This window comes from Vipera ursinii, assembly GCF_947247035.1.
Source record: "Vipera ursinii genome assembly, chromosome: 1".
Classification (NCBI taxonomy): Eukaryota; Metazoa; Chordata; class Lepidosauria; order Squamata; family Viperidae; genus Vipera; species Vipera ursinii.
The window spans coordinates 47,443,556-47,468,704 of record NC_139512.1 but is presented as its reverse complement, the minus strand read 5'-3'; the positions used below and the strand labels follow the sequence as shown (position 1 = coordinate 47,468,704).

The 25,149-nt window shown below is 38.1% G+C and overlaps 2 protein-coding genes across 8 annotated transcripts in view; one reads left to right on the top strand and one right to left on the bottom strand.

Annotated features, from left to right (window-relative positions):
* CEP128 (centrosomal protein 128) overlaps positions 1 to 1,722 on the bottom strand; it is a 221,658-nt gene extending 219,936 nt beyond the window's left edge. For 3 of the 4 annotated variants that reach the window (XM_083375275.1, XM_083375272.1, XM_083375274.1), the window contains exon 1: positions 1,592 to 1,722. The gene's annotated coding sequence lies outside the window, so the exon portion shown is untranslated. The remainder of the gene's footprint in view (positions 1 to 1,591) is intronic. The other variant, XM_083375273.1, reaches the window with a different exon arrangement.
* Positions 1,723 to 5,162: 3,440 nt separating this feature from the next.
* The window catches only part of TSHR (thyroid stimulating hormone receptor), a 48,268-nt gene continuing 28,281 nt past the window's right edge, over positions 5,163 to 25,149 (top strand). For 2 of the 4 annotated variants that reach the window (XM_083375331.1, XM_083375329.1), the window contains exons 1-2: positions 7,176 to 7,824; positions 19,521 to 19,592. In XM_083375331.1, coding sequence (XP_083231457.1) covers positions 7,646 to 7,824; positions 19,521 to 19,592 — 251 coding nt within the window. In that variant the 5' untranslated portion in view covers positions 7,176 to 7,645. Of the gene's footprint in view, positions 5,234 to 7,175; positions 7,825 to 19,520; positions 19,593 to 25,149 lie in introns of those variants that run through there. The other 2 variants (XM_083375330.1, XM_083375332.1) reach the window with 2 other exon arrangements.

Sequence of the window (25,149 nt, the reverse complement as noted above, 5' to 3'; positions counted from 1 at the left end):
TGTTACAGTAACTAGGACCATACTATATTGTGATTCAGGAGGAATGGATCACACCCATTTTTACCTATTAAATGTAGAATATCATCAGCCTATAGGAATAGTTCCCATTTCCATCCCAGTATAGCACCAAGTACTATAAAGGTTATCAAACTGTCTCATCTGCCTAGGGAGGGAGGAAGGGGAGGGAGGGAGGGAAGGAAGGAATTTAAAATATATTTAATTCAGTGGTGATATGCCTTAGACAAATATGAACATATACTTTAAGGTACGGCTAGAGCAGAGGTCCCCAACCTTTTGGGCACCAGAGACCGGCTCCATGAAGAGAGGTTTTTCTGAGGACCGAAGAGTGCGTGGTTTTATGTGCTGCCTGCATCTCATGGATGAGGCTTTGCTTGTTTGTGCGGACCGGTTGCTGGCATGCCGCGGCCCGATACTGGTCCACGGACTGGGGGTTGGGGACCCCTGTGCTAGTGTACAATTTTTCCAGAAAGCAGGATTAACCCGTCTCACCCAGCATACTGTTAAATAATACAAAAAATTACCTCTTTTCAAAATCAAGAACATATAGGTTTCAACAGTATCACCTCTTTAACATAAATCAGTTTGCAGGCTCATATAACCACATGGATGGAATATACAACTGAAAGCAGACACGCTTAGGAACTGTCACAAAGAGCTAATACAGAATCACATCATATGCGTAGTCTTAAATAAAATGAATAAGAGCAAGTGCCAAACTTCTTCCAAATCAGGCAATTAAAAAAAGCTTTAGTTTATAAGCCAGTTATTCCAAAAATACATCCTGTATGAAGTTCATGTGTACATACATAATCTGGAGACACTTTTCATTTTCATTTCACTTGGAATCGGTCCTACGTTGCCTGAAGCTCAAGTAAATACCAAGAGAGCTGTGTATTTATTCTAAATGCACCCCAATCTTGCCACCCCATTTTGCTCAATGGCTCTTCCTCCTAACTCGACAGATACTGTACAGCATTGCCGCCTTCCCCAGGGTAAGGTTGCTGAAATCAACAGGATTTGTTACGAGTCATCGTGGTCAAATTATGGATCACCTCTTGAGCCCTACCAGATAAGGATTTATTTATTTATTTATTTATTAGTTGAATTTATATACCGCCCTATTCCAGAAGGACTCAGGGTGGTTCACAGGGCAAGTTAAAAACAATACAAAAGAGAGAATAAAATTAAATTAAATTAATACAGCCCACAATTAAGATAACATTAAAAAGGATGACAGAAGGAAGAGGCTGGGTAAAACATGAATCACCTTTACTTCTGATGCACGCAATCGGGCTGCATAATTGTTCTCTTTTTAAAGTGTTGCAAAGTTTCTTTTGGCCGGATATTATAAAGACGCTTTCCTGGCCGAATCTCAATCACCCGAAACAATATAAGATCACGATCAATCGCGGTCGCACGATCCAAGGCAATGGATCTCTCCACCCCACGCCTGCGACGAAGACACGGGCGGATGTACCCTCTCTGATTCTCTCATTCACACTCACTGTCATACATCCCCACGCTTATTTACACACTGGGCCCCAGACACTTCTCTGATCCCAGGACTAACCCGTGCCTTCTCACGTGAAAATGGTTGTCAGGAAAGAAGCATGACTCCCAGACGCCTCCGGCTTCAACTGTCCCAACACCCGCCCGACTGCCGCTATGGCAACTTGAACTAGCCGCCCTGCCACCGAGCGAGAGCGGCCTCGCAAGGCGCCAGTGCCCCCTCGGGCGCCTAGGATCCTTGGAATCGTAGTTCGAATGTCCCGAGGCACCCATTGTTTAGAATCGAAAGAAAACTACAGCTACCAGAATGCCCCGCGACAAGCAGTCTAAGGAACAGTCAGAAGCGCCGTTCCTCGTTGCCGAAGAACCAGTACATCAAGCGGTAATAGGGAGAGACAGGCTGCGCCTGTTTCTTAAAGGCGTAGGCGCTTAATTTCAGCTCTGCGCGGTATTTCCCAGTCAGATTCCTTCCACTTATGTTGGATTACAATGAGCTGTCCCAAAAGCTGAAAAGGGATGACCGGGATTTTATCTCAGCCTGCTTGGAACACACTGGGTAGGAGAAGACTGAAATACACAACCGCATCATAAAAGATGTTTTTGTTTTAAAACTTTACCTGGAAAATGGGTGGGACGGGCAATGGATGATGCTGGAATGTTTGTAACTCTTAGACTTTTTCAACAATTGCTAGCATTTCAATAAGACAAAGAAGGAAACTTAGAATCTTACAAGCAGATAATTTTAGTAATGAAGTCTGGGAATACAAATTCCTGAAGCATCCCAGACAATTGGCTGGCCAGCCTTCCTTAAATACACTCAGTGAAGACTAGAACACCTTGTCTTACATAATTGTTGAAGTGGACACAATTGGTGTGATGTTGTTGTAACTACAGCACGGGCACATAAATTTCTACTTATCAACCACTAACCGTAACCTTATTTGGCTGTGAGACCAAAACAGATGAAATAAATGGGCATAAACTCACTGGAGACCGAAAAAGGAACAAAGGCCTTCCCCCACCCCCCTGATATTCAGAGGAAATGTGCCATCCTGTAACTAGAATCCATTAGGTCCAGGCCTGCACAGTTGCTTCAGTCTCCTTCAGTTATTTTTTTAATTTTCAATCCTCTGTTGATTTCTTCGAATCTGTTTAATTTCTCTAAATTTTTCTAAAAATGGATACCCAGATTACAGGTGAAACTCAAAAAATTAGAATATCGTGCAAAAGTTCATTTATTTCAGTAATGCAACTTAAAAGGGGAAACTAATATATGAGATAGACTTATTACATGCAAAGCAAGATAGTTCAAGCCATGATTTGTCATAATTGTGATGATTATGGCGTACAGCTCATAAAAACCCCAAATCCACAATCTTAGGAAATTAGAATATTGTGAAAAGGTGCAATATTCTAGGCTCAAAGTGTCCCACTCTTATCAGCTAATTAAGCCATAACACCTGCAAAGGGTTCCTGAGCCTTTAAATGGTCTCTCAGTCTGGTTCAGTAGGAATCACAATCATGGGGAAGACTGCTGACCTGACAGTTGTGCAGAAAACCATCATTGACACACTCCATAAGGAGGGAAAGCCTCAAAAGGTAATTGCAAAAGAAATTGGATGGTCCCAAGGTGCTGTGTCAAAGCACATTAATAGAAAGTTATGTGGAAGGGAAAAGTGTGGAAGAAAAAGGTGCACAAGTAGCAGGGATGACCGCAGCCTGGAGAGGATTGTCAGGAAAAGGCCATTCAAAAGTGTTGGGGACTTTAACAAGGAGTGGACTGAGGCTGGAGTCAGTGCATGAAGAGCCACCACACACAGACGGATCCTGGACATGGGCTTCAAATGTCATATTCCTCTTGTCAAGCCGCTCCTGAACAACAAACAACATCAGAAGCGTCTTACCTGGGCTAAAGAAAAACACACCTGGTCTGTTGCTCAGTGGTCCAAAGTCCTCTTTTCTGATGAAAGCAACTTTTGCATCTCATTTGGAAACCAAGGACCCAGAGACTGGAGGAAGAATGGAGAGGCACACACTGCAAGATGCTTGAAGTCCAGTGTGAAGTTTCCACAGTCTGTGTTGATTTGGGGAGCCATGTCATCTGCTGGTGTTGTTCCACTGTGCTTCATTAAGTCCAGGGTCAACGCAGCCGTCTACCAGGAGATTTTGGAGCACTTCATGCTTCCTTCCACAGACGAGCTTTATGTGGATGCTGACTTCATTTTCCAGCAGGACTTGGCACCTGCCCACACTGCCAAAAGCACCAAAACCTGGTTCAATGACCGTGGGATTACTGTGCTTGATTGGCCAGCAAACTCGCCTGACCTGAACCCCATAGAGAATCTATGGAGCATTGCCAAGAGAAAGATGAGAGACATGAGACTGAACAATGCAGAAGAGCTGAAGGCCGCTATTGAAGCATCCTGGTCTTCCATAACACCTCAGCAGTGCCACAGGCTGATAGCTTCCATGCCACGCCGCATTGAGGCAGTAATTGCTGCAAAAGGGGCCCAAACCAAGTACAGAGTACATATGCATGCTTATACTTTTCAGAGGTCTGACATTGTTCTATGTACACTCCTTGTTTTATTGATTGCATGTAATATTCTAATTTTCTGAGATTGTGGATTTGGGGTTTTCATGAGCTGTACGCCATAATCATCACAATTATGACATCATGGCTTGAACTATCTTGCTTTGCATGTAATGAGTATCTCATATATTAGTTTCCCCTTTTAAGTTGCACTACTGAAATAAATGAACTTTTGCACAATATTCTAATTTTTTGAGTTTCACCTGTAGGCATCATTGCTGTAACTTAAATTGTAACTTGGATGGATCGGGAGAGAACCATGGGAACATAGGTGAAAAATCTTTGCTGTTTACAGGAGGCTGCTACTGGGGCATTGTCAGACAGCTTACAAGGATCACATATGATTCAGAGAGCATGGCAATGGCTGTGTGTGGCCTACTATTAGGACTCACTACACTAATTGTGCTTCATTCAATTTTTTGGGCTCCTGAGAAACACAGACTGATTACCTGGACTGGGTCAGCACAATTGATATGGTTGGCTAGTTTATAACTCTGGAAATTGAACTGAACTTCACTTCAAGCTAGCTTGTCAGATTCAGCCTATATAGTTAGATTATGGTTAATGGGTTGGGACAGCCCAGAAAATGGACTAGTTGGATAAATCACTGTAAGTACATCATGCAAATGCTTCCAATGAATCACTAATTACATTTAGCGGAGGTCTTGGGTGAACACAGGCTTTTTTCCCCCCTAGTATTATTGGCCACCTTCAGCACTAAGAAGAATTTTAAAAGTGGAATATAAACAAGTGGGTTTGAGCAATAATTAATTTTGAACTAATGCAAACCGGTAAGCCTATATTTTAATACATATTTCTTGGCGGAAAGCTTTCGACTCGGTGCGATCTGGCCAGGTTGCCACTAGATGGCATCCGACCGCCAGCCTTGAAGACGCTGCTGGCACTGATGTTGCTACGGAGTGCGGAGCGGAGAGCCTTCTCTACCTGCCGCTCGGGCAAGTTGCGCGTTGCTGTCCATTCCTGATGGGACTTTGGAGGGTTCTCCGCAGCTTCTCGCCGGGTGTTCAGAAGGCGCTGGGCGGGAGAAGAGGACGAGAAAGGACTTCATCCTCCTTGACAGCGACCAACTTCACTGAGTTGCGAGTCACGGTGAGAATCAATAAACAGAGGTAATTGCTGTGTTCAGGATGGTGCACCCAGGGTTTCTCAACTTTGGCAACTTTAAGTTGTGTGGACTTCAACTCCCAGAATTCCTCCTCCACTGTACTTACTGGGGAATTTTGGGAGTTGAAGTCCACACATCTTATAGTTACCAAGACTGAGAAACATTGATCAAAAGGGATGGAGAAATTGGGGGAGGTTCTTGCCCCTTAAAAGTAGAGCTCCTGAAGGCTGGCAAGTTGTGTGTGTGTGTGTGTGTGTGTGTGTGTGTGTGGTTTCAGCAGGGTGGTTTCAGAGGGCCCAGATGCAGCAAGAGGAAGTTCAGCCTGGCAGGTGTCCTCACAATTTCATCTCCCCAAGGGCAGGAAGTTTCATCTAATGACCGTCCCAACAGTTATGTAAGCATGAATGCTGTTTGCAAGTCTTAATAAGGAGAAAGAAAAGGGTGCCTTTGAGTATTTCTTGCTGCGATATGTCTGGTTGAACTTAATTTTTGATGAGGTCTGTTCAAATACAAGATGCCACTTTCAAAATTTCTAGCCAAAATAGGATAGATGGTATTATACATTGGGGAAGAATATTGACATTCTCAACTGTGTTTGGAAAAAATATAGAATTCCCCCCCCCCGATTATTGCTAACATTGAAATGCAAATTATATATGCATTAATAACTTTTGGTGGCAAACCTATGTTTAAATCTTACAGTTCAGTAATACGAGTTAAATGAAATTGTTTGGGACTGCTCTATAAATGTAAAAAGTTACACTCATATCCTTTTTTTAAAATTTAAGATAGTGTTTCTAATTAAAAATGTTCAGTTTTTTTTCTCTTTTTATTGCCAACAAATGTGATTGTTTTTACAAATAATGAATAAATTAAAAAAGCTGAGCAATTTTCAAAATGTTATATTCTCCCTTTTTAAGGTCATTCTAGATACAAGAGGCATATAAGAAATTGTTTCCATATGTTGAAGTTTCATGATCTAGTATTAGTTCAAAAATGATAAAATCCAATTTTATATTTATCACAAAATATGTTCTTTATTTTTGCAAATGTCCACTATAAGTGAATTGGAAAGTCCATCTGAGATTTATATCTTCAGTAGATTGATAATTTATATTCATTGTTTTTATTTCATTGGAAATCCCACATCTCTCATCTCTTAGTATTCATTCCTATATTATTTATTTATTCAATATCTGTATAGTAATTTTCATACAGAAAATTGATAATTGACTTTCTTTCCAGAAATATTTCTGGTTTTCAGAACTGCTTAAACAACTAATTAGGTCGCTCAATAATTTATTTCTTTAACTTGCAAATAAAATTTTAAATTGTTTATAGTTATTTATATATTTTGGAAATTTATGCTTTATTCTAAACAACTGCATCTTTGAATATAGTTTTTTTGTTCTATTCTAATGCTGCTAACAGTGTTGTTAGATGTTTTATCTGCACATATTCAAACCAGCTTAGATCTCTGTTTTATATTTCATTATCCATTCATATATCACTTTTCCTCAAAATGGTACAATCCATGCCATTTTCAAATGTTCAGAATTTCTTAGATTATCAAATACTGAAAGCCTTGAATTTGAAAATAAATAATGCTTGCTTCAGTTTTGCAAAATATTTGAAAACAAATTATTGCATTGTTTAATTTGCAATCAGATTGATTTGTCAATCAGCTTTCTTCTTCCAAAGCAAAGGATTTAATCCACAATCCCAAGTATTCTTTATATAGTTTCTAACTGTTTGATCATGTATATGATAAGTTTTCAATGGCTGATGTCATAATATCTCAAATCAATACAGCTATGGACAATGTAATACTGTAATTCTGACGTCCCCTTTTTATTCTTGAAAAAACAAGTCTTTCAGATCAGATTTGTGGGAGATGTGCCAAAAGAGACACACTGTTTAAAAAAGAAAATGTTCAAGTCATAGTTGGGCAGTTTGAGTATTTTTAATACAACATACAGAAGATTTGTTCAGCATTCTGGTCCTTAATTGATTAAAGTGGAACATGCTTCCCAAAAGCCACTAGTTGAAACTTACTGTGCTATTTTAGGTGGCCCAGACCTTACTCTGGAATGTTTGGGCATATTTTTTATTATTTTTATATCCATTTGATATGAAGACATATTGAAATTAATAAAGAAACAGCATGGTTTTGACAGCTCATTGTATAACATACTGTATTTTTGTACATAGCTTTTTTGCTTTTTTCTATTTTTGTTTTAAGGGAAAGTGGGAAATAATTAGGTGAAGGGGATATTTCTCTACTATTCCAGCTTTCTTCTGTTTTCAGGAAAAGGAACTTAATTAGCCCCTCTCTTCTTTCAGTTGCAAAAGATTACATAAGATAATGAAGCTGCTGCAGCAGTAGAAAGAAGAAAATGCTGTGGCCACTCAAGTTCCTTCAGCTGCTGCTGCTTCTGCTGGAAATGGGCCAGAGAAGTAAAGGCACAGAAGTGTGCCCTTCATCCTTGTGTGATTGTTCTGACTGGGGACACTATAAAATAACTTGTATGGAGATCAGTTTCATCCCTACATTCCCACAGAGCACACAGACATTGTGAGTACATGATTGCAATACTCGGCGTAGTATGAAGCCAGCCTAATGAATGTATTAAACAAGATTTGTTGACCCATATTTTAAGGCTGCTGCAATTTTCAGCAGGCATCAAGTTAAGCTACCTATGAATTTTAGCATAATTTTAATCAGTTGCATGTAACCGGTCATGCTTTTTGTCTACCAACAGTTATGTCAGTGTTCCCAATCCAGATCTTGATCCCATTGAAGTTAATCTTTTCTTCTTTGTTTTGTTTTCTGATTGATCCCTTCTCCACCATCTCAATTTTAAAGCCAGTGCAAGTTGCCAGCTTGAAGCAGACAGTGAAATGTGGGAATAAGAACCTAGAACTTGTATGCACCTCCATAAATGCTGCTGCTTTCATGGGTTACAGACAATGCTTCATATTTTCCAAGAGAATCTAAGCTCTTAGCCCTAATGAAAATACGAGAATGCTCATTGGGCTCACTGGTCCCTATCTATTGAGAGTTTTGATTGCAATTTCAAATTAACTTTGGAAGCCCAGGAAGGAGTATGAGAAGCTGGAGAAGCATCAGGGCAGAAGAGAGGACATGGAAAGTAAAGGTCAAAGTGTTCGTGGTGGTGGTGGTGGGAGAACTTGGGGCTGTGACTTGTAAACTGAGAAAGTGGCTCCCAACAGATCCCAGGAACAACATCAAAGCTCTCTGTTCATAAAAGTGCAGTACCAGGAATAGCTGAGATATCACACAGAACCTTCAACTCCAAGGCCTCTGGTAGAGAACCCAAGACTGAGGAAGACATACGCCCCCGATAGGGATAAGAGATTTTTTTTTACTAAGGTTCCAGCTTGAAAAACTTGCACTAAAAGAAGATTATTTCACAGCTCAAAACTATGAATTCAAATTCAGATAAAATTGACCAATATCAATCTCAGTCAATCTATAAATATTGTTCATATATGCAAAACAAAACAAAACATGAAATATATGAGCTCTTTATATGTTGGTAGAAGAACACAGGGACGCGGTGGCTCAGTGGGTTAGGACGCTGAGCTTGTCGATCTGAAGGTCGGCAGTTTGGCGGGTCAAATCCCGAGTGCCGCGTAGCAGAGTGAGCGCCTGTTACTCGTCCCAGCGTTCCATGCGCCTTTGGCGTCTAGTCATGCCGGCCACATGACCATGGAGATGTCCTCGGACAAGCGCTGGCTCTTCGCCTTTGAAACGGAGATGAGCATTGGCCCCTAGAGTTGGAAACGACTAGCACGCATGTGCCGGGGAACCTTTACCTTTACCTAGAAGAACATGGCTTCTAGAAGTCTGAAATCTTATCTTCCTGAAGCCCTCCTGGAAGACTTTTACTGGCCTTGACTTCCTCCCTGGCTTCAGCTGCTTCACAATTATTCCTCTCAGTTATGTTCCTTGAGATGCTTTTTCACTCTCATGTATGGGAGAGAGTGGACCACCATAATCTGGCTAATAAAAACACAAAACATGATTGTGGGTGACATAACAATACAAAACACTTCACAAAAGCCTAAAATTTAAGAAACATAATTAAAAACACCAATTGCACTGCACAGTTAAATACACACTTTCAAAATACATCAGCTGTCAAGAACTTCATTGAGACAAAGTAAAACTTGAACTCGGGGCAACCTTCCTCCAAGCTTAAGTATCCAGAGAAACAGGAACCTGAGAGAAGGCGGCTTTTAACATGTGCACAGCAAAATAAATCAAAAGTCTAGCACGGATGCCTGACTAAAAACATTTACCTTTTTCTACAGAAATAAACAAGGCTTTTGGAAACTAATTTCTGTCTAAATTTTCCTTTCTCCCTGGAAATTCCAACCGGTTAGTGCTGAGGCTGTGGCACTCCTTTCCTGCCTCAATCCAGCAGCATCTGTCTCTAACTTAAAGAAAGCAGTCTTTTTGCTTCCAAGGGAGGGAGGAAGGGTGGAGGAGGACCTATCTATGCTTATAGGTCAAAACCCATGGTGGGATTCAAATAATTTAACAACCAGTTCTCTGCCCTAATGACCATTTTAAGTATTAAAAAAATGATATGCCAGAAGGTAGTTTATTATTTAATGCATTTTAATACTTAAATAAGAACAATAAAAAGAGGTACACAAAACTAGGTTGTTATAAGAAAGTTTTAAAATATTAATGAAAAAATATTAAATAATACTTGACAAAAAAACCATAAAACTGTTATTTAAGATATTTCCATATCGCTTCTTGCCAGACTGTTTTATTTGATGTAGCAGAATGGGAAGGATTTGGATTCTGCAGCAAGTAAACGTTAAAGGAAGTTTAAAAAGTGTGGCGGTCTCACGTAAGGTGGAGGATTTTCACTGTCAGGAGCAGGGGAAAAAATCTGTGTTGGTTTTTTTTTGAGGCGCCAGACTAGCATGCATTCACGTGCATCCAACTGACTTGCCAGATTGCAGCAAGGAAGGGATTGGAGGCACATGAATGCATGCTACTCTGGCCAGTTCTGGGCCAGTTCTCCAAACTCAAAATAAATTAGGTACCGGTTCTGCCGAACCAGTCCGAACTGGCTGAATCCCACCAGTGGTCAACCCCCTTGGTTTTATCCATGTGACCATGTGCTCAGGCTCAAATGCTGGCTGGAATGTGAATGATCTGAGAAGCCGCCTGCCAAGACTCAGACTTACTGAAAAATGGAAGCTTGGAAATTAGGTTTTTTTATTTCAATTGATTTATATGGATGGTTTACTTCTTTCCCTATGGATTTTTATTTCATTTCAATACTACTGATTTTTTTTACCCTTTATGGTTATGTATGTTTAAGCATACATTTTTTAAAAAAAAAGTGCTGATCTTTTTAATTTAATTTAATTTAATTTAATTTAATTTAATTTAATTTAATTTAATTTAATTTGTATACCACCCTTCTCCTGAAGGGCGGTATACAAATTTTTAATTTCTGATAATAGTGGTCTCAACATAGGTAAAGATTTAAGATGTCCTTTCATTGTTCTATAGACTAAATTAAGAAGGGATATAACTGTAAATATCAACCTTGGGGGAAGAACAGCACTTTTTACAGTTACGGATAGTCCTTGATTTACGACCACAATTGAGCCCAAAATTTCTGTTGCTAAGCGAGGCAACTGTTAAGTGAATTTTGTCCCATTTTATGACCTTTCTTGCTATGGTCGCTAAGTGAATCATTGCAGTTGTCAAGTTAGTAACGTGGTTGTTAAGTGAACCTGACTTCCTTCATTGACTTTGCTTGTCAGAAGGTCGCAAAAAGTGATCACATGACCGACCCTGTAACTGTCATAAATATGAGTCATTTGGCAAGCATCTGGATTTTGGCCACTTGACCATAGGGATGCTGCAATGGTCATAAGTGTGAAAAACAGTCATAAATCACTTTTTCAGTGCCGTTGTAACTTTGAACAGCCACTAAGTGAACTGTTGAAAGTAGAGGATTAATATTTGCCTTGGTTTACCATCCCTATGGGACAGGTTGTTGCAGAAATGCAGGTTGTAGGTGTGCTTTGTTTTTCTGTATCAATTAGAGATCACACACCTTTGCTTTACCCTCTTGTGACTATTGGCTTCACTTTGATTGGCTCCATTGATTGAAATCACTAATTCCACCTGCAATTAGCCGTCCTGTTCTGTATGTCAACAGTGTAGCAGACTCTAGTCATCTGTGTTGGCAAACTTAGTAGTCAATTAGTAGGTGACTGATAGTCAATTAGTAGTAGTAAAAGTCAATTAGTAAGTTACTATTGTTATTAATTGACTACTTGGTAATTACTCCTTGAACTTGAAGGCTTTGCTGGCTAGTATCTGCAAAATGAATAATAAGATAATATCCAAGACTTGATTCTGGCTGAGCAAATTAATCAGATGTAAACTACTGATACTTGGTTGGATCGAGCAAGCGGAATAAATCTCTTTCAACTGTTTTTTTCAAGTTTCAAAATTAGTCAAGGATCACAAGATAGGGAGGTGACGTTGGAGTGATTTGCCAAAATCTACAGAACTGAAAGCTCTGTTTTATCGCTTACCAATTTTCTCAGTTTTATTGCTGTGTGTGCAGTGCAAGAATAGGATTTCTGAAGTTTCACTGCTCCCTCTGCTCCAGTCATATCATGTCTCAGGTCCCTGGAGTGATCTGTGCTATGGCTTTAAAAATAGATGCCTTCATTTTCTATCTCTGTATATCTATATTTATAAAAATAAATTGGATAATAATAATCTCTGTGGGACAGGTTGTTGTCAGAGACTGAATCACAGAAATGTAGGTTGTAGGAATGGTTTTCTTTTGAAGCTTGCAGTCCATTGGTGCTGGAAGACTAATATTAAAACTACATTATAGATGCAACTAAGGATGTTATTATACTCAGCAGAATCTTTAAAAGGTGTATATATATATATATATATATATATATATATGTGTGTGTGTGTGTGTGTGTGTGTGTGTGTGTGTGTGTGTGTGTGTAAATTTTAGATTGCTAACAAAGAATTAAAGGGAGACTGATATGCATATCAAACTTATTTGTTTTCATCAGTCAGCCATACCCTTCTGAGATTCAAACCTGGGCTGATTGCACATTAGGCAGTTGTTTTAATCTCTAGGCCACAAGCTCTATCTCACTTTGTTAGCTGAGAAGCAAGAGAGATATGTGTTAAATGCTTGTTAACTATTTAGATTACCTTGCTAGGCCCCAAACATGGGACAAATCTTTATTTCCTGTTTCGGCCTAACCGAAGGCCATCCACAGGCAGTAGTCACAACAGTGACAGCTCATATTTGTGTAAATTTTAGATTGCTAACAAAGAATTAAAGGGAGACTGATATGCATTTCAAACTTATTTGTTTTCATCAGTTTTCATAGTTAATTATATATATATATAATCTCTTAACATTTACATGTCATATGCCATCGTAAGCAATTTTTTTTGTTTTCAATTGGATTTATACAAAGTGCTACTGCAGATACAGTGTTAAGCCCAGCCATAGACAGTGCTAAAAATAGTGTAATAATATGCCAATATTATAAAGGTTAAAATCTGAACAGAAAGACAAAAAAACTATTATATCACAGTCAAAACAAATTCAACTGCTGAATATTCATATCTAGTCTTCTTTATGTATAATGGTTTGTACAGCAAATCAAATTATAAATGATGTGAAGAGTGAAGTATACAGGTTGTTGGAAAAAATATATTTAAAGTTAAATGTGCTTCTGTTCTGCCTTTATTACAATAAGGTCCTGAATCTGACTCTATATTTTGACATAAACATCAACATATAGATTTTTGTTCTCTTTTTAATGAAGTATAAATTGTAACCATCTTGGGGTTCTGGAAACCATGAAATACTTCAGTGAATCAAAAGAAGTGATGCATGAACTAATTAGTCTATTTGGTTGTTATCAAGCGAAAGAAACAAACTGCAATGTTTCTTATTTTTCTAATGCTTATATTTTATTTATTTATTTATTTATTTAATATACCGCCCTTTTCCCGAAGGACTCAGGGCGGTGAACAGGGCAAGAATAAAAATACAGATTACAAAAGTTAAAACTAGATTAAATAAATGCCCACATACTAAAATACATCTTTAAAACTCAATAAAATAACCATAACAAACCCCAAAGTGGGTTAATATTATAGAAAACTTGATTCTCTTTTTATCTCCTTCATTCTGTTTTAATGGATCATCTGATTAATACTGTGATAAAATCTAGGGAGCTGTGAACTTTCCCTTTATCTTTCCACATGCTCATGTGGCTCATGTAAGGATAACATGTCAGGGTCAGATGTAACAAAAAAAAAAGGATTCTGTGTTGTAATGCCCAGTTTATGGAATGGATAATGGATACTTTGTGTCATATTGGTGCACAAATCTGTTAAACTAAATTTTAGCTATTCTTCAAAGCATGACGATTCCTATCCTCCACCTACTTCTTGAATTGGGTACTTAGGTCCACTGGCATTTCTACTTAAAAAAAATAAATTACCCACTGATTACTGCAGGCTGCATATAGACTAACCCTAACCCTTCAGTTCTAATGCTTTGTGATTTGATTGATTTCCCTTGATTTTTCTTTTCCTTTTGAGCTGATGGAAAGATCAGATGGGCTTCCAGAAATTCAGTAAGTAAAATTCAGAAACTCAGAAAGCCATGAGATGGAGCCCTAAATTGAAATCCTGAAATGGCAAACTCTTTTGGTCATGCAACCAGCTCTTTCTCAATCCTTCCAAACTTCTTACATTCACAAATGTTCTATAAAATGATGCTGAGCAACTTTAAAAAATTATTTGCTCTGTAGTTTCATGGGAATTAAGCTTACAGTACGTGTACATGAAACTTCCTCTCTTTCACTGCAATTTTCTGAAAGTTAAAAATCCTTGATGTAAGCATATTTGCTCAATATGTGAATTATTTATTGTATTGATGGAGAAATGGTGGCCCTAGGCATGATCCGGCATACCTGGCATTGCCATCTAATCCAAAGCTTTTCCTCCCCAGTTATGCATCCCTCCCTGCTTCTCCCAAGAAAGCTGGTTCTTTCACTGTGATTTTCATAGCAATATCAGCTAGGCAAGAAGGAGATTTTTCACCTGCAGCAGCTGTTCCCACAGAGTTCCCACTGAGTTCTCCTTAGCTTGAAAAGTATCCCATGGTCTTTAATAAAAAGTACCAGAGAGAGGAAGAAAGACGGGATTGAAGAAAGGGTGATATGAAGATGTGTGTGAATGTTGGGATATACTGGGTATGGATGTACATTTAAGGGGTGTTTGTACATATGAGAGAGGGTGTGATATCCCAGGTCCATCAGTGGAATGTAATTTCCAGGAGGAGCATGACCCCTTGGACTATTTGCATTGCATTGTCTTCACAACTTCATTAATAAAGTTATGTTGCAGACTCCCAGTGCATTTTAAGGATGCCACTGTGTTATCTGTATTACTCAGTTTTGAAAAGCAACAGCTATCTAGAATCTGTATGAAATCTGTTAATAACCAAACAGTTGTGTAGTAGAGTATCGTGGCAAGAATCTGTTGTGTCAGGCTAAGGAGAAATTTCACAAGAAAAGAGTTGAAATACATGTAGAGGACAAAAAAGTGATACAATCTTTTTGGTAATATTGATTAGGTTAGTATATTTATTTGGTTAGTATAGTGCATGGTAAAAAGAGATCAAGATAGCAATAATTATGTCAGGAAGTTTTGGTGAACTGAACTGCAAAATACAAGTGCAAATATATTTAACGGATTTGAGGAAAATACTATCTTTCAACAAATTCTCTGCATCTTCTGTAGAGAAATTTGTTCAGAATTTGTTGGAAATTAGAGATGTGCAGGAAATGTTCAGCCTTGCGTTTCCACTCAAACACAATCCTTAATGAGTTCTGTGCTACTTATTCCTAGTGAACATTAAAGAACTGTAATATGTGTGGGGGGGGGGAGTGCCATATACAGTAAGTAAACCACTTTGTAAGCAATACTTAGCCACTATTCATTTTTGAAACTCTGTATGTAATCCTGTTCTAATTAAGATGATTTGGTAATGTTATTTATGGAAGACAGAGATGTTTCAAGTGGGTGGGATATTTCATGGATTCTTCATGAATGAACATTTCTGTTCCTAAATGATTTAGGAATAGAAATAAATAGCTACCAAATATTTTTAGTCAAATTTTCCCTGGAAAAAAATGTTGCATGATTCATGCCTAACTAGTCGATACCTGCAGTAAGTAAGGCAGGCTGTTCTAGATCTCTAACTTCTAGGACTAGAAATTTCTGTAGCTACAACAAAGAATGTTTTTTTCTTCTTCTTCCTTTCTGTCTATTGAGAGGAATATGCACAATATCTCAGAATCTTTGAGGCAGGACTATAGCTTTATTCGGATTAAATTGGGTTATAAACCATAAGCAGAGATGGCTCCATTATTTATATGCTATTATTGGTTATAGGTTATAGGCTATAGGTTCTCCTGCTTGAGCGTGGGACTGGACTAGAAGACCTCCACGGTCCCTTCCAACTCTGTTATTCTATTCTATTCTATTCTATTTTATTCTATTCTATTCTATTCTATTCTATTCTATTCTATTCTATTCTATTCTATCATTTTAATTTATTAGCTGATACGAATAATTTTCTATTAACTATATCCAGTTTTGGCACAGGGAAGATCTGGAATATTTGACTTAAATAACCTAAGACAATCCTCTTTGTAAACAGCTAGTATAAAATCCACTACAATATTAATAATTGTGAAATTTTTAAGAATAACTGGAATACACTTCTTTAAAACAATTGATTTTTAGACCACATGTATTTTTGTTAAAACTAAGATTCTCTAGAAAGAATTTGTGAAAGAGAGTAAAAGCTTTTACTCTTTATTTTATAAGAGTAAAATTAATAGGATTTTGCCTGAAACTCACTCTTCTCTGCTAATAATAGAGGATTGAATGTCTTTTTCTGAATTCATTCCAGAGAGCTGGAATATCCATAAGAGACTGATACAACAGGAGAAATACCATGACAGCTGTAATCTGAAGGATTGCAAACAATTTAAAAAAAACAATTTATAATAGATATAGGCTTGAGCTGTTATTTGAGTGATTTCGAGAATTCACACCAGAGTCAGATTGGTGTGTTTGTTATGGAGATTGTGAGCTTTGGACCCACAATAGACATAAAGTAAGATGGGTGTCCTTGGGCCACTCACTTTCTTGCAATGAAAATCCACTAATGAAAAACCTTGAAGAAAAGAAAGAAAGTTGAAGAGATTTCTCCAGGCCGTCTCAGAGAATTACACATGATTGAATAGAAGGAGAGAGAGAGAGAGAGCGTGTATAGAATTGTGTTTACAGTAATTAAAAATCAAAACTGAAAAAAATGCAGATAATTCTCTTCTAACGTATCCGATTCCCTCTTATTATTGATTTTTAAGATTTCTCTCTATCATCCCCCCCCCCACATCAGCTTTTTGTGATCTGCTGTCCCTGTTTGATGTATGGGTGGTATTGATTTGATTACATTACTTTCAGTATTCAAAGAATGACTTCCACAGAATGTGAGCGTGTGTAATATGCAATAATGTGCAAAGATATACACCAATAAAAACTTTCTTAAATCATTACTGACAACCATTTAGTACACATCAATACTTCAATCCTATATTTTATAGCAGAGCTCTTTGATTCCTAGGAGCTGGGATGAGCTTCAAATATGATTACAGCAACAGCTCTAGCACAGATCTCATTTTGTTTTTGCAATCATTACCTTACTTGAGAAAGAGAAAACAGCAGTAGGGTGACTATGGAAAAGTCACTGTTTCTGGAAGTTTATATTGTAATGCATAATAACACTAGGCAACAAAAAATTTGCTTCCTGAACACTTTTGGGTGTATCTTATAAAGTTTTGACTGCTAATCAAGAAAATAACCTGTAATTTAACCTATCATGTATTGTTTTATAGAAATCTGTTTTTGCAAGTGCTTCTTATATGTAAGCTTTGTAGAGTCCAGTCATACAGTCAGGGCATTTTTTTTAAAAAAAATCCCATTTATATCCCGCCCTTTTCCGAAGACTCAGGGCAGCTTACAATCTAAAGCACAAATCAATGTGCTTAGCAATAGCCTTCATTCTATGTATATGCCTGCTTATTAGGGCTTTCGCCGCCCCCCAAGCGGCATTGTTACAAAGTCAGCTTATTGCCCCCAACAGTCTGGGTCCTCATTTTACCTACCTCGGAAGGATGGAAGGCTGAGTCAACCTTGAGCCTGGTGGGACTCGAACCTGCACTAATTGCAGGCAGCTCATATTGAATCCCTTGATGACCAAGAATGATATTTTTGCCTCTACTTCACATAAAACTCAGACTGATGAAAAAAAATATGAAAGCGATGAACAAGGAAGGTGAAGGTTTTCATTATTTGAGAAAGATATTTCCAAAAATAATTGAATGCCAATTATAGGTATTTTTGATGGTCCACAGATCAGATACATCATCAATGCCAACCAGTTGAAGAACTGGTAGTGGCACCAGAGAAAATGGCCTGAAAAACATTCAAGGACGTTGTTGAGAATTTTCTTGGCAACTACAGAGTAGCAAAGTACAGTCAACTGGTTGACAAACTTCCTATAGCATACAAGACCATGAAGTGCAACATGTCACTGAAGATTCATTTTCTGCATTCATACTTGAACTTTTTTTTTGCAAAAGTTTAGGTGCAGTCAATGACGAATGTGGTGAAAGGACATTCCCACATTGGGAAAATATATCAGAGCAACTGGAATCAATCAATCCTGGCTGACTATTGTTGGATACTGCAACAAGATGCATCGTACACTGAGTTCAAATGAAAATGAGCAGCAAAACACTTTTAGCTCTCTGAACTCATGCAGCAAATAATAGTAATAATAACAGTAACAATAATAACTTTATTGTCACTTTGAATGTATACCAACTGGCATACATCAAAATGAAATTTCATTGCATACAGCTCTCAAAGGGTCACCACCTCCGATATACACGCCTTGTTCGTGGCCAGCTCAAGTTTCAGAATGTCAATTTTAGTCTCTAGGGAGTGAACGATGGCAAACAGGAGAGATGGAAATGGAGCTCTATGTGGATTAGCCCTCAAATTAGCTTGTATTCCTGAACAACAACCTGGCCTCCTTTCCTTTTTCTGATCTTGTCTCTTCCACCTTTTCCTTAAAGGGCCCTCTCTTCTTTTCGCCCCTGGAGCACGCTGCCGCCGCCACCTCCAACTCCTCTAAAAGCCTCTCTCCCATCCTCTGGGCCTGCGACAGCCTCATCTAGTTCCTTTGCTTCGTAAGCCCCGGGACCTCTCCTCCTCTGAAACAGAAACATGTGATACACTATACCTGTAGTTATTAGTCATTAAACATTAATTCATGTTTTTCAAAATTCCTGTGTGATATAGTCATTCTCAACTTATGCTTAATTTGAAGGGATCTATCATGATCACCAATAAAACTTGAAAAATCTCTTGTCCAGTGTGATCAGTGCTTATTTTTAAAAGGAAAAAAAATAAATTATTGAAACAACACATTTAATAATATGCTATATCAGCTAAAAATCTTAGATGTAGGAATCTGCATATAATGTTTCATCAATGTCTGAAGTGAAATTTATTTTAAAGAAAGTCTTACATTTGGCATAAAATTCTGCCTATTTTGATATTTAGATGCTGCAAAATCACTTTTATGGAGACTGAATATATTGAAAAAAGGAGTATGCTCTTACCTTAAAAATTATAATACAAAATTTGTATTACTTTATGATCTTGCCTTAAAAATTCTATTTTTTCTTCACTTATATCAATTGATGGTAGAAATTTATCAGTATCTCCTCTTTCTTCACGGTTAGTGACTAAGCATTTCATTGACAGACCAACAATAGCAAGATGTTAATGTTGTTGTGTTGCTTATAATGTTGTTTATTAATCATTTTATGACCCTCCAGGAAAAAAATCTATTTCTACTTGAGTATTCAATGCACATATAAAGTTTGATGAAAATAATTCAGACTTGTTAGGAAGCAAACTTAATGAACTATCCATCTGTCATGTAATCCATGTTTTCCACTGCTATTATTTCCATTCTAATTTAAAAACCATGACTGTAAAGAATTTGAACAGCATAATAATCTTGAAAATATATACATATATTTTAATCTTTGTTCCTGCAGGAGGTTTATGGATACATACCTGAAAAGAATTCCTAGTGAAGCATTCTCCAGATTACCCAACATCTCCAGGATGTAAGTTTTTATCCACATTATTTTCTTAAAATAATAGTTGCTCTCTTGCTTGTTTAATGTTGTGTAATACTGCAGGCTAAACAAAAAAGATTGACAGCCAGTTTGCTGTACTAGTCAAGGCACCAGGCTAGAACTGGGGAAACTCTAGGTGTTGTGTATGCCACATTAACACCAGGTGGCAGTTGTCAAGCGACCTGATTGGTCAACCTGTCCGGCAGGAAATGTAGGACACCGGGTTGGGTGTCACCTGTCTGGCGGGAGAATAGAGCCAGCGGGTTGGCTGACTGCGGGGATGCAGGGAATCTATAAGAGGGCAACAGGAGGGAAGTTCTTCAGTTCCATATTGTAATCAATAAAGGTGTAAACTCTGATTGTCGTCTCCTGGTCATTACACGTGGCACCCAGGACATAACACTAGGATTTCCACCTTAGCTGGGTCACTTTGAGCCAGTCACTCCCTCTTAGCCCTAGGAACCAGGCAATAGTAAACTCATTTCAAAAATTTGCCCTTTCTCTCCCTGCCCCTCCCCCCACAAAACAGTGGAATGTGTGAGGACATTTTGAGGAAGAGATACTGCCTAGGAAACAATCAGACAAGGAAGAGAGGAAACAGCCCACACTCACTTAATGGGCAGAAAAAGAAACTTAAGAAGGTCCAGCCCTATTTGATCAAATAGTTAAAAGTGGTAGTGGAAGTTTATAACTCCAGACTAGCAAGATACTCCTAATATAATCTTACAATAAAATAAATTTAGTTTATGTAGTCATCTTTCCTCTCCAGTTTACTTGGGAATGCTGACATCAATCTTGCAAGTCTGAAGGTTAAGTCTAAATCAAACATGTTAGTTGTTTTCAGTAGAAAGGTTTGGGGAATGTATCCAAATACCCAGGTTTTATTGGTTACACTGTTCTAATAGTTTGATTTATGAATACATATCTATATAGGTAGTAGCTGTGATAATTATGAGGTATTGCTGTGTTACAGTTTCATGTTTATTAGTGTTACTGATTGCCTCTCCCTTGAGGATTACCTTTGTAGAGCAGGGTGGAAACGTTTAAATATTTAAATAGAGAGAGAAATAGGCAGATAGTATGATCTAGTGCAGGGGTAGGCAGCTATGCTGACTCAGGAATTCTGGAAGTCCAGTGTTAAGGAATTTGTTGTGCAGAGGTCTCCTTGTGCTACCAAAGAGTTGTACAGACAAGGAAGGGTACTGAGAGCAGCAAATTCCTTAACACTGGTTATGGGCCCAGGCCTGTACTGAGAGTAAGTACACACAGTATTCCTATCTGAGTTTGTGTTAGTTTTTTGGTGTAAAATGGCACAGGAACTGTTGTCAGGCATCTCCTGGATAACCCAGTTGGATGGGACAAACTATGTTTCCTGGTCCACGAAATGCTGCTTGCTTTTGCGCAAGGAAGGACTATGGACTGTAGTAAATAACCCACCAGATACTACTGCTTGGGATCCAGATGTCGAAGAGGATGCAAAGAAGTTAGACGACTTTAAACGTAGCAATGAGAAAGCTCTTTGCATTATTGGACTAACACTGAATGACCAGCAGCTTGTACATATTCATGGTGAGGAGTCTGCTGCTAGGTGTTGGGGCATTTTGCGAAGGCTTTATGTTCGAGACAGTGTGGGTGAACATATACACCTTACACGTAAGCTGTTTAGGGCTCGTCTGCAGAAGGATGGAGATATGCTGACCCATTTAAATTACATGAAGGCAACTTTACAAGAGCTTCATGAAAAGGAGCTGATTTTTTCAGAGTTGCATCAGGTCTACATTATTCTGTCATCTTTGGATGAGCGTTATGATGGGTATGTTTCTTCTTTGGAAGTCCTGACCAGAGAGGAACTGACATTGACTAACATTACTGGGAGACTGCTGGAAGAGTCCAGAAGGAGGCGTGACAGAGACCAGCTGAGAGAGACACAGCTACAAGAGGAGCAGCCATTCTCCACTGCTTACAACGTCAAGAAATGTTATTCTTGTGGGGCTAGAGGGCATAGAGCCAAATTCTGTAGAAAGGGTAGAAGACAGAATGTAAATAGCAGTGGGAAGGCTAAGAAGGGCATTGGTTTGGCTGTTTCTGGTGAACTAACATCCAGAAATAATGAATTGTGGGTTGTTGATAGTGGGGCTTCACAATGCATTACTAAAGTGAAAAAGAGGTTTATTAATATGAAAAACAGCAACCAATATGTTTCACTGGCAAACGGTTGGAGGATGAAGGCCTCTGGTGAAGGTAATTCCTATTGTCCATGCATTGATGAACAGTTACCTATGTTATATATACCTAAGCTAAGATTCAACATGTTATCTGTAAGGGAATTGGTTAAAGTTGGGTTTGTGGTGACATTCAGAGGGGAGCAATGCACTATTGAGAGGAATGGAAACTGTGTAACTGCTAATTTGAAAAATGGTTTATTCGTTCTCACAAGTAACCAGGTTAGTACAGTTAAAGCTAACTCAATATGTGAGAACAAGAAGCCACATGACGATTGTATACATTTATTGCATAGGTGGTTAGGGCATGTAAACTTTAACTCACTACGTAAAACAGTTGAGTCAGTAGAAGGAATTAAACTGAAGCCATGTAGTAAGTATTTGAATTGCAATGCCTGTAATCAGGAAAAGATGAAGGCAACTCCTGCAAACAGGTTAAACGGCTTCAAAACAACTGTACTTTTGGAAGTTGTGTTTGCTGATTTAATTGGACCCATGAAACCAAGTTTAGGAGGGTCATGTTATATTTTAAGTATATTGGACCACTACTCTCGATATGGATTTTGTTATCTGCTTAAGTCAAAGGCAGATACTTTCCAACAATTTGCAAACTGGCTCAAATTTGTCAAGGGGAAAACAAAGAGAAAGGTTCAGTGCATAATTACTGATAATGGTACTGAATTTACAAATAAGCGTTTTGTTGATATGTTAGAATCTGCTGGCATTGAGCATAAACGTTCAGCCCCTTATAGGCCTCAACATAATACATTTGTTGAGAGACGTGGGCAAACGTTACAAGCCATGATGAGAACCATGTTAAAAGATTCTGGCTTAACAGATAGACTGTGGGGGAAGGCAGCAAAATGTGCAAACCATGTTCTGAATATAGTTGTTAATACTTCTACTGGTAAAATACCATATACAATATGGCATGGTAGAAGACCAAACCTTGATTACCTGCACACGTTTGGCACCCCAGCTTGGGTCCACATTCCTGCACAACTCAGGAGTAAAGGCCAACATAGGGCTAGGCAATTATACTTCGTAGGTTACGAAGCTAACCACAGATCATATCGTTTCTGGGAACGAGGCACAACTAATGTATATAACAGTACTAGTGCAAAATTCCTTGAGCACGTTGGTTGGGATAGGTTAGAGCAAGTAACTGTTAATACTGATCCTCTAGTGTTTGAGGACTCCTCTGATAACGTAACTAGTAATGATAATACATCTCCTGTAAATATAAAAGATGAAGAGGAGATAGGGGAGATAAAAGATGAATCAGAGGAAGGAAAGGAGTCAGAAATTCAAAGCCCTGTAATTCCTTGGTGTTCAACGTGCATCAGACGTCCACCTGATCGCTATGAAGCAAGTATAATATGTCAAGTTAGTTCAGTACCTTCTAACTATGATGAGATCAGGATGTATCCTGAAAAGGAACAGGCATCATGGAAAGCTGCAATGAACAGGGAGTTGAAGTCTTTGCAGGATCTTAAGGTCTATGAGAAAGCTAAACTGCCACCTGGTGAGCAAGCTATAGGTTGTAAATGGATATATAAGATAAAGAAAGGAGTAGATGGAACTATAACCCATAAGGCACGTTTGGTTGCACAAGGTTTTGCCCAAACTACTGAGGATTATGACGAAGTGTTTGCACCCAGTCTGAGGACAACTACTTTAAGAGCAGCTTTAGTATGGGCGGCTAAAAATTAATATATGGTTAACCATGTAGATGTTGAAACTGCATATTTACATGCTCCATTGCAACATACTATTTATTTAAGAATACCACCAAGATTGACCAGTGATAGAAACCATGATTGTTGGGAATTAAAGAAAAGCCTCTATGGATTGAAACAATCAGGCTATGAGTGGAATAAATGTTTAGTTAATGAGTTGATTGCATTAGGTTTTATAGCCAGTAATGCTGATCCTTGTTTGTTTAGAAGAGAACACAACGGAGCATTATTTTTTCTCTTATTATTCACAGATGATATTGCAATAATAACAAAAACTGAGTTAGAAGCACAAACTATCATTTCAAGATTGCAAAATAAATTCACAATTAGAAATCTTGGAGAAATTAGCCACTATTTGGGGTTAGATATTGTGAAAACGAATAGGGGTTTTAAGATTTCGCAAGCCAGTAAAATATCTCAGTTATTAAAGAGATACAATATGAAAATGTGTAAACCAGCAAAAACTCCGATGGCTATGGATTTTAAGGACACTAATGTTGAGAGTCCTGTATTTGATAAGGCTATGTACCAATCTTTGATAGGAAGTCTTATGTATCTGAGTAATTGGACTAGACCTGATATTTCTTACTGTGTAAACCAATTGGCTAGGTACAACAATAAACCAACTGTTAGACACTGGCAATCAGCTAAACGAGTATTAAGGTATTTGAAGCAAACTATCCACTACTCGTTATATTTAGAGCCAAATCGTGAGTTAATCCTCACTGCATATGCAGATGCGAGTTTTGCCTCTGATTCAAACACTCGTAAATCTACTTCAGGGTTGGCTATAATGTTGGGAGATTCTTTAATTGGATGGAAGTCTATTAGACAAAAACACATAAGCTTGTCTACAATGGAGGCTGAATTTTCATGTCTATCAGTGTTATGTACAGAACTGCTAGTGTACAAACAATTATTGTTAGATATGGGCTTAAATGTAAATGATCCATTTATTGTGTATGAGGACAATCAAGCTGCAATAAAGATGGCTAACAATGCTGCAGTAAGAACAAGATCTAAACATACTGATCTTCGTTATTTAAATGTCAGACAATGTATCAAGGATAAATTAATACAGCTAGAGTATTGTTCATCTGATGTAAATATTGCAGACCATTTTACGAAGGTACAAAGTGCTGTGAAACACAATGCTAATTGTGAAAGAATGTGCATAAGATTGTAAGAGTTATATATTATTCTACCCAAAGGGGAGAATGTTAGGCATATGGTGCTAGCCTACAATGTTGGGTTGAAAATATATTAACCATGATGTTATGTCTTTAAGAAGTTAATTGGCCAATGGGTGTGTAAGTGTTCTCATGGCCATAAGAGGAAGCTAGGAACGTAGCTTCTCTCTCTCTCTGAATTCACTGATCTCTACTATTACTGTTTTTGCTCTGCTGTTGGTTTACTACTGTTGTAAACCTGAACTGTGTATTGACCTCTGGACCGGTAAGAAGACTTTGTAGTTTGGATTGCTACTTGGACTGTTGCTATTGTTTATGACTTGGACTGTTTATTTTTGACTGTGCATTTTTGTTCTTACACCACCCTCAAAGTAAAATACTTTTTGTTTTTAAA